Source organism: Priapulus caudatus, unplaced genomic scaffold (genome assembly GCF_000485595.1).
Source record: "Priapulus caudatus unplaced genomic scaffold, Priapulus_caudatus-5.0.1 Scaffold9, whole genome shotgun sequence".
NCBI classification, from domain to species: domain Eukaryota; kingdom Metazoa; phylum Priapulida; class Priapulimorpha; order Priapulimorphida; family Priapulidae; genus Priapulus; species Priapulus caudatus.
The window spans coordinates 476,507-486,506 of NW_014577070.1; the positions used below are offsets into that span (position 1 = coordinate 476,507).

The 10,000-nt window shown below is 45.2% G+C and overlaps 1 protein-coding gene across 1 annotated transcript in view; it reads left to right on the forward strand.

Moving 5' to 3' along the window:
• The window catches only part of LOC106806707 (synaptic vesicle membrane protein VAT-1 homolog-like), a 22,674-nt gene that overhangs the window by 11,580 nt on the left and 1,094 nt on the right, over positions 1–10,000 (forward strand). Inside the window, 5 exon segments of the mRNA XM_014808727.1 lie at positions 2,450–2,592; positions 4,059–4,218; positions 5,369–5,521; positions 5,524–5,565; positions 7,213–10,000. The exon segment at positions 7,213–10,000 is cut by the window's right edge and continues 1,094 nt beyond it. Of these exon segments, the coding sequence (XP_014664213.1) occupies positions 2,450–2,592; positions 4,059–4,218; positions 5,369–5,521; positions 5,524–5,565; positions 7,213–7,398 (684 nt within the window). The 3' untranslated portion in view covers positions 7,399–10,000.

Consider the following 10,000-nt stretch of genomic DNA (forward strand, 5'->3'; position numbering starts at 1 on the left):
GTGTGTGTGTGTGTGTGTGTGTTTGTGTGTGTGTGCGTGTGTGTATATATCCATATATATGCATGCTGGAACGATGGGTGTTGTTGAATCAGACACCGTGCAAATAATGCACGGTGGTCCTTCACTTGGTTCGCTGCACCGCCGAACATATAAATGGAGGGTAATTTGGCGGGAAGCGACACAGATCCGAGAATGTAAAAAATCACGTCTTGCTGTTGAGCGTGCAAAAGTATCGGAAATAGTTCGTTACCATTGGATATAACCATAATCACTTATTAAGCGCGATCTTAATTGTCTTAAAAGGAGGCTGTGTAAGCACATTATACACGCTTCATTATCTTACTCAAGATAGCACCTAATGCGCTGTTAAGTTTTTAGACGGATATAAACCATGTCGACACTTTTTATGCTGAGCTGGCTACGCACCCGTAATGCGCATGCCTGATGATTACTTTCATAGCCGCAATCATTTCATCTCGCGTTAGCGGCGTGGTGGATATTAAAATATTTCCGTCGCCGCATAGGCTATAGTTATTCCGACCAGCAGTATTTTAACATTTTTCGTGACGTACAGCGGCTCTGTTTGAATACGTTGCGCAGCTTGCAGGCAATGCGACAGAAGATGATGGTTGGGGTGGGGGGGGGAGAATGGTTGTTGTGGCGGATATCTGGCGGACGTGCGGTCTCGGTGCGTGTATACGGGCTCGTCTGTCATATAGGATATATAGGCGACAACCTGCGGCCGGTATTTACTTGATTCAATACGTGTATCAACTCTGGCGAGAGGTTCCTTCCTCGTTCGTTATAAACGCGGCGAATAATGTGTCTACAGTGTAACCAGCCAGCATTCTCGGTTCGGCACTGATCTTTACTTTACGATCAATAGCCGTATCGGCTTGAATGAACCGCAAAACAGGAATTGCAGTTCGTGCGTGCGTGAGTGCGCGTGTATGTGCGTGCGTGCGTGCGCGTGTATGTGCGTGCGTGCGTGCGCGTGTGTGTGCCAGCGTGCGTGCGTGCGTGCGTAGATCTTGATCTAGTTCAGGGAGCAGGATGTTTTTGGCATGTATAGTCTCGTCTTGCCGCAAACGTGGTTACGGAAAGTGAAAATTTACCTGACGTCAGATCGCTGCGTTGACGATGGCGCTGTAACGGGGGGCTCTGCTGTTATTTATTGGCAAACTGTTAGCATCGTAGTTCTTCGTACAATAATATCCGTTTACGCCGAGATGTGAAACCAAGTCGAGTTAAGTTTCATTTCGTGTAGATACGTCGGGAGACACCCGACTGTGTGTGGCTCGTGATCGTATTACTGTCCTAAGCCTTGCGTTGTGTATTCCTTGCTTCGTATTAATTGTATAATTGCATTAATTTCCAAACCCAATTCGTTCGTGTTGCATTTCCGCTCGAAGGAAAAGCGATCACACAAATAAATTCACAAGTCCAAAAGTGAGCTTCTACGCACAAGAATTTATTGCTGCTCACAACACACACATGAGCAAGAATCCCAACATCCAATAGTCTAACACATGAATCGTAAATGTGCGTGCAATTGGAAACTCAAGAGCTCCCAAGGTGTGGTCATATATATATGACCAGCGAGGTGACGTCACATAAGGGGTCCCCAAGGCCACTGCAGGCCGAAAGGCGTCCCCTCGCCACTCGCATGTGGCGCACTGCACCACTTCGCGTACGTACGTGTCTACATCCAGGTTTGCATCTACCCAGTTTCGCCACACAGGCGCGGCCTTGGCTAGTGTACGCGTACTCAACATGCCATAAGAAAATGTACAATGTGAGAAGAGCTATTAATTTCTCCAACAACAATTTGATTTTAAAAACGATAAAACTCCACGCACTGTTACAAATGCAACGTAAGGTGGCTGCAGGTTTCGCAAGGTAAACGTCTGTGGCATGTGTGCTACAAATTTTGTGAGTCAGTGGGCGAGGTGTGCCTCAGCGGGGTGCAGGTTATTCTGCAATAGATATTTGTAGATTAATGAAATGCGGTTGTGTAAGGCATCACGCTGGCAATACTGATGCGCAGTCAATCGCGATGTGATTACACACTCGGTGTGGAATGCCCAGGGAATTATTGAACTGATAATGCGCATTAATGAATGCGCACAGCCGGCCTAATTTTAGTTTTAAGGTTAAAAGCTTGTTAAGCGGCACCGGCTTTGATGTGTGAGGATCATCGCATTATTTATTGTCTCTAAGGACGCGAATTTCGATTGCTATGCGTGTTTATTTACAAGTAAGCGATAATGAAGTGCGTTAATTAAGTTACTTCGAAGCGCAATACGGCGAAGGATTTCTATAGGAGAATATTTTGGGTCGAAATTAGGGTAATTTATGCGATTGCCTAAAGTGGATTGTGTCGCGTATGCCTCGTAGATAATCTATAAAAATGTCTAACCCTGTGTGTGTTTGTTGTGCATGTGTATAGGGCCACGCAGTGTCGCAGTTGTGCAAGACGCTAGACAACGTGACGCTGTTCGGCACAGCTTCCAAGGGCAAGGAAGAGGCCATAAAGGAAAACGTGACCCATCTGTTTGACCACAGCATCGATTACGTGCAAGAGATCAGGAAGTGAGTGCAATTTTTCCCTGCAGAATTCCCCAAGCGGCAATCAGATACAATTACATTACATCTATAGAATGTATCTAAAAACACGCATCCGTTAGAGTGAAAATCTTATACATGAAAGTTAGCAGTTATTGTGTGTTTGTATATTATGGTATCGTGAAGCATGTGTGCTGTAATGAATGAATATTCTATAGTGTGGCTCAAGTATAGACTCAATAGGCCATAATAAAAATATTGTTTGTTTGCCTTCACCCGACCGACCCGCCAAAAAGGGGTCGACTTTTTTTTTAAACAAATTGTATCACTGTACATTATATAATTCTGTAGGCAATACATTATAAATTATGTACCAAGCAAAAGAAACATTCAACATAAAATATATCTCCACACAAGCACACCCGAGCATGTAGACACCACGCTGAATTTGTAAAAAGACCCCGCCCTCAAAAAAAAAGAAAAAAGAAAAGCCGGCCTACCTACCCAAACTTTTCAGCCTGGGTCGGGTGAGGGAAAACAAAGATTTTTTTAATTGTGGCCCTACCTTGATTTTTCCCGCAAGTATGTAGCTACTACCAGTTCCTAATTGTCCAATTGGTCAATCTCTGATCAGTGGAGTAGCCAGGATTAAATCTAAGGGGGGTGGGTGCATGTTGTTGGCATGTTTTATCGACTTGAAACAGTCCTGCTGGTTTAAATAAGGTAGCCTTCTAAATCTTAGGGGGCCCCCCCCCCCGGCTACGCCACTGTCTCTGATACAGATTGCAACAGGTTCACAGATAAACAGAATGTGTTAGACAATATGCCATAAACAATGATCCTGGAGTGTTCCAAAATCAAAATTAACATTGAAATTCATCTTATTATTGTACACTTGTGTTTTCGCTTAACTCTCTACATTCAAACACAAAGAAGCTGCTTGCTGGTGTCTGTAACAGATACTTGTTCAGTTAATTGTTCTATTGTTGACAGGCACGTGTCACGTATCCCGGCTCAGTGATCGTAAAACGGCGCCGCAGCCACTTCCCAGTTATTTTCCACGCTGTGTGATGCATACATTACAATGTGTTACAGTTACATTACATTGCAATGTGTTGCAGTTACATTACATTGCACGTGTGATGCACACATTACAATGTGTTACATTACATTGCACATGTGACGCACACATTACAAATGTGTTACATTACATTGCACGTGTGACGCACACATTACAAATGTGTTACATTACATTGCACGTGTGACGCACACATTACAAATGTGTTACATTACATTGCACATGTGGCGCACACATTACAAATGTGTTACATTACATTGCACATGTGGCGCACACATTACAAATGTGTTACAACTTACAATGTCATAACGGATGCTGCGTGTCACCACAAGCGTAACCGTGTCAGGCGGGAGTTCCTTTGCTATTGGACTGTTGGATAATTCGATTGCTGTCACGCTCGGACAATGTGTTGCAGGATATCGCCAGAAGGGGTAGACCTGGTGCTCGATTGCCTGTGTGGCGACGACGCCAACAAGGGTTACACCCTGCTGAAGCCGATGGGTAAATACATCCTGTACGGCACCTCGAACATCGTCACCGGCGAGACGAAGAGCCTGTTTAGCCTCGCCAAATCTGTAAGAATGGTTTGCATTAATTTTTTATTGGCTTTTTTTGAATGTTGCCTTAGTAATCGCCTCGGCTGCTGGTAGGTGTACTGTAACAAGTCTATCATAATTATATTCTATAGATCATTATAGACTCATTGGTGTTGTTGTTTTCTTATGGATTGTTAGTATATATCTGATGCATGCGTCTGAAAATGAGTTTAGACCTAAAGGTTTTGGACGAGGAAAATTTCCTAGTGCTGTATCGTAACAATGTGTGTAGATGCTATATCTTAAATTGGTTATTAGCGTCGATTGTAATTACAATCTGGTAAATGCTGAGCAGCATGCTATTTATAAATAACTAGAAGAGAAATTTTTTTTGTATGTGCATTTAAGCATTTTAATTGGATATAAGTTTTTAATTAGTAGCGATTTGTTTAACGATATGTTTGTAATTAAAGTTATAAGTACAAAGGTTTTTATGAAAATGGTAAACGAAAAACATTATTTGTATAGAAACTCACAGGAAAACACACATCCTTATTATCACTATGATCACTATATGTGATATTATATGACTAGAGTATAAAATCTGTAGACAAAACTTAAATAAATGTGCAATGCAGAAGTATGTGCTAGACGTAGGATTTCCTAGTGAAAACTGAAACTGATTTTCCTGCTTAACTTTTGTTTCTTCGTCTCTTTTTCTCCTAGACTTTCACTAAAAGTTGTAAAATACGCTTTTAGTATTATATTAATACTGACTAGTCAACAGTTAGTCCTCCTTCTCTTCATCTTCCTGAACTATCGCTATAGCGTCGGCAACTTTCGCCATCACCCCACTGCCACACGTCGCATCACCTCGGTGCCGTGGTTGTGTCTGTTGTCGACTGCAGCAGCGGCATTGTAGTACAGCGCATGCTATCTGTCATGGCGGTCATCGCCGCACGCGAGGGATGTCGGCGATCGTGCAGCGTGCATGTCGGGTTGCCGCGGCGATTAAATAGCATCGTCGTTGTTGTGAGCTCTCTCCGGAGTGCGTCGCCACGGCGATTAACTAACGTCGTCGTGAGCTCTCTCCGGAGTGCGTCGCCACGGCGATTAACTAACGTCGTCGTGAGCTCTCTCCGGAGTGCGGCGCCACGGCGATTAACTAACGTCGTCGTCGTTGTTGCAGTGGTGGCAGGTGGACAAGGTGAGCCCGATCAAGCTGTACGACGAGAATCGCTTCATCGGCGGCATCATGCTGCGTCACCTGCTGTTCAGGCAGGGCCAGCATGAGTACGTGCGCACCATCATGGAGAAGGTCGTCGCGCTGTTCACCGCCGGAAAAAGATCCGCCCGCACATCGACTCCACCTGGGCCTACGAGGACGTACGTTCGCCACATGTTTGTTTGTCATGGTGGGAGAGGTGGGGGTGGCCGAGGTAGCGACGAGCCGAACTGCGTGGTGGTGTGAAACCGGAGTAGGGGGGTGGGATGAAGCTGAGGTGTAGGTGGGTGGGCTGGCGTGAACTGGGTCAGTGGTGAACAGCTTGGGTTGTGGAACGAAACTGGAGTGAGGGGGGGGGGGGTCGATCCCCCGGGGGGAGGGTCACTCTCTATATAGAACATTACCCATGTGCATTCTCACTAAAAAATAATAGGCCCCCTAAGTGCGAACTGCACATTGGAAAACCCTACCCCCTATTGCAGACACAATTGAAGAATACCACCCCCTATTGCATACACAATGAAATATCCCACCCCCTATTGCACACAAGAAAATATCCCACCGCCATATTGCATACACAATGAAAGAGTCCTACCCGGGGTCCTACCCCCTATTACATACACAATGAAAGAGTCCTACCCGGGGTCCTACCCTCATATATTGCGAGGTCTTGCAGACAAGTGGAGGGCAAAGAGTGGAGGGAATACTGGGGCGGGGTACTATGTGGTTCGTCATGAGGGGGGCCTACTGCGGGCGCGGTGCTTGACTTGAACGATCCCGGGGGGCTTATTGCGGGATTAGCTTGTAAAGGGGGGCCTATTTGCTCCCGCGCGGGCCCGCTTTAGAAGTGGAAAACATATATAGGCATATATAGTTACACCCCCCCCCCCCCCGGGGTCGATCCTCTGTGAGGATGAAGAACTAAGCTGGAGAGTGGCGGGTGTAGAATGAGTTCAGTGTATTAGTGAGTATGAGGGAAAGATTCCCATAATTCTCAAGTGTTTGAGATTCTTCTATGGCTGTTGCATGGAAGCCAGCTCCATTGTTACACCCCTAGGATAGCATTTAGGTTCCTTATTCTTCCTCAGAATATTTAGTCTTGTGGAAACTTCAAGAAAAAGAAATCCTAATTTTCCCCCTAGAAAAATGACAACCTAATTTTTGTGGGTTTTCTGGAAATTTCATTTAACTTGTTTTATAACAGCTGCAGAACGGCTGTTTATAGCTTCAGGTTTACGTACGTGCTTTCTGGCAACAGGGGTGTTGTTAGCGAAGTTAAACGGCGTAACAGCAAAATGGTAGTTGAAAATGCGATAAAATGCATTTTCGTTTCCAAGTTTTCTCCGGAAAAAAATGGATAGTTACTTTCACTCTGCTAGCAGCAGACGTGCTTGTCCCAGAAAGTGGAAATAACCTAAGCCCCCGCATATAAATAAATAAATAAATTTAACGGCCAGGCATCGTCGTTACGTGATCAGCTACCTCAAATGTCTGCCCCTCTACTGCAGCCTGTGAACGAGGATTTTCTTTTCTGGTACACAAAAACAGATACACTGTATACTTCGCTGTCAGTCTACTGTCTACACTCTACAGTCTACAGTCAGGTGCTGTTGAGGGTATATAAATTAAATTTTTACATTGTTACCCCCTCCCCCCAATTTTCTCAACGAATTTAGACGTTTCACAAAATCGACCCCTGGGACTGTCAAGACGCGGAAGCGGATCCGCGGAAGAATCTCATCCCTGTATATATATCGTGTGACCGTCATCTGTTTGATTGTTACTTACCTTGGCAATTTTTTTCTCAGGTCCAAGAGGGAATGCAGAAGATGCATGACCGCAAAAATATTGGCAAGATTCTTCTAGACCCAACCCAGGAGCCGAAGCCCAAGGACGTGAAGAAGCCAGCAGAGGCTGCTCCTGACGCAGCAGCCAATGGTGAGAAGGACAGCAAGAACGAGGGCTCGCCAGAAGGGCAGGAAACCCAGGAGTAGAGGTGTCGACGTGAAGAATGGCAGGATATATTGGCGACGCCTCACGCGTGCACGTACGATCCATTCTGAGCAGGCGGCGGTAGATGTAGCGACGTTCGCGCGTTAACGTTGGGCGTGGTGGGAGAAGTAACTTGCTGGGGAGGGGCGACAGTAAGCTGCACGAAGCCAATGCAATGCTCAAGGGATGGCTGCTCGCGATGGATACACGTGCTATTGGCGGCCATTTTTCCCAGCCAAAACCGATTTGCAGTTTAACCTGCGCAGCTGTTAGGTTAGTGTCTCTGTCGCTTCATTATTTTCGGCCGTAGTTGGTGATAGTGCTGTCAAGTGTAGCTGCAGAATGCGCAGAAAATGGTACGCCGAACACCCGTTTCATTGGGAAAGAAAAACTTGTGTAACAGTCATCGTAATCTTATCGTTCAGCTTGTCAACGGACGTATGGCGGTGACGGTTATGCGTAACTGAACCGCAGTGATCGTAGTAAAAGTTACTATGATGTTGGCTATCTCTAATGTGTGATGGTGTCGACGCTGTTTTGGGGGGACGGTGTCTACTTCAGATGCATTCGCTATCACAGACTACAAACGAGTTTGGCTTTTTTCCTGTTCGGTTATTGCTAGTGCAGCGCCATCTGTTATCCTGTGTGCGTACTGCTTTGCATTGGTGTGTGCCAGGGATGTGTATGGTTGAGAAGTTTCATTAAGTGTTTTCGTCCCGTTTTTGTCATAGCTAGAAGTTATTGTTCATTCAAATAACCTTAACAACACTGCCTTACTCTGTGAAAGTTTACTCGATCTCTTTTCTATTTGTTGATCTTATCCTCTTGTTTTACTCCAGGTTTGTCCTTTCGTTATATGATTACATTGAGCTGGGTTGTTTTTCTCTACTGTTTCAGCTACTAAAGTCTGTTTGGTTTGCAGTCTAATCCAAAATGTGTCTTCTGTAGTTCTGCAACCTGCACACAATTTTGATTCTATCCATAATCATACCATGACATATGATTAGGACAAAATGACATTGCATTTATTGATGTGCCGCTATGTGTATATTATAAACCCTGTGTTCCATGTTGCAGTGAGCATTCTGATTTTACACTACTTTCTGAGAATCATTGCATGATTGTATTACATGAGAATGACATCCCACTGAGAATGTACGTCTTACGATTCGAGTGCTTTAGTTGACGCTTTGAGAATCTTGTGGAAATTTCCACATGACAGTATTAAGTTTAGGGTGTTGTAACGTGCCAGTACGAGCATTCCTTATTCTGAAGACCATAGACACTTCTGGCATTCCATATCATCTTCCATGATGCATGTGTATCTATGTATGTATATTGAACGAAATGTATCTATTTTTGTTAATGTTGTTATTTTTGTTGTGCAGCTTACATAAGATGTATATTTATTGTGCTGGCTATGATGTAGCGATATATAGATGTCAACGTGTCTCGTGCTACAATCATGCTCTGTGGTAGTTGCGCGCCATAGCCTGCATTGGTTGAGCGTTATTTCGCAGGCATGGTGTACAATGTGTGCGAGCTTCCATCGGCTAAGCAGCTTGCAGAAGTTGTTGCTCAGTTGAGGTGATCCACACCCGTCTTAGTTATGCATTTGAACATGGGATGGATGCTGCGTGTCGGCAACCACTCCCGATCTCTACTTCGAAATATGATCACATGCTTTGGTCATCAATGAGGCTTTGGCTATAGTTGTCGCCGCCTCTCCCATCCCACCTAACTGTGCCAGGTCGCGTGCAAGAATGCCGCGCCCGTGCGGACTCATCTTCCATCCTCTAGCTCAGAACCGAGAAAGGGAAGAAAACAGGGTTGCAAAGGTGTAGCAGTACCCCTGTGTGCGCAGCTGCCAGAAAGTGACTCGTAGCTTCGATGAGTGGCACCCTCGCTTGCCGTGCTGCGTCATGCCACCGGATTGGGCGTCGTCGGGAAGCCGTTGACGAATCGTAATATTCGAGACCATCTCATCCGGAACATATCATTGTTGTGTGAAGCCGGGCCCCGAAAACCGGAAAGTTAAATGTTCATTTCGCTTAGCGTAACGACGAGCGACGGCGGTTCACGTTAATGGTACGTAACCGATAGAGGCAGTTTGTTTCTGCGCCGCGCTTTTAGCGCGTGCGTTTTTCCATGTCTAAGCTTGATGCTGTGGAGCCATTCACTGCCTACTCGCAGTTGCATGTACGTGTTAGTTTGTAGACTGGCAGACGGTAGCAACTGCATCGCTTTTGCGAGGGAGGTTCATCTGATTGGGTAAAGATTTTTTTTTAACAGTATTTATTGCAGCAATTGTATTTCTCATTGGTCGATCGATGTCTTTGAAGGAGGCGGGAACGTGGGGTCGTAGTTGGATCGTTGTACGAGGGCTGCTTGCGTGCTTTGCGGTATTCCCTCGGTCACGGCCATTCGTCACCTGCGATTATGGATCAATGACGGTCGATCGACATTTGAACTTGTTTCGGCATGTTGAAATCTCACTATATTTTTTACGCCGCTCTATTTTGAAGAATAAGGCTTATTTTTTTCATTCGTTGAGGGTCTAAAGCTGGATTCTAAGGGTAAAGGGTACGATTGCTCTGGGTTTTT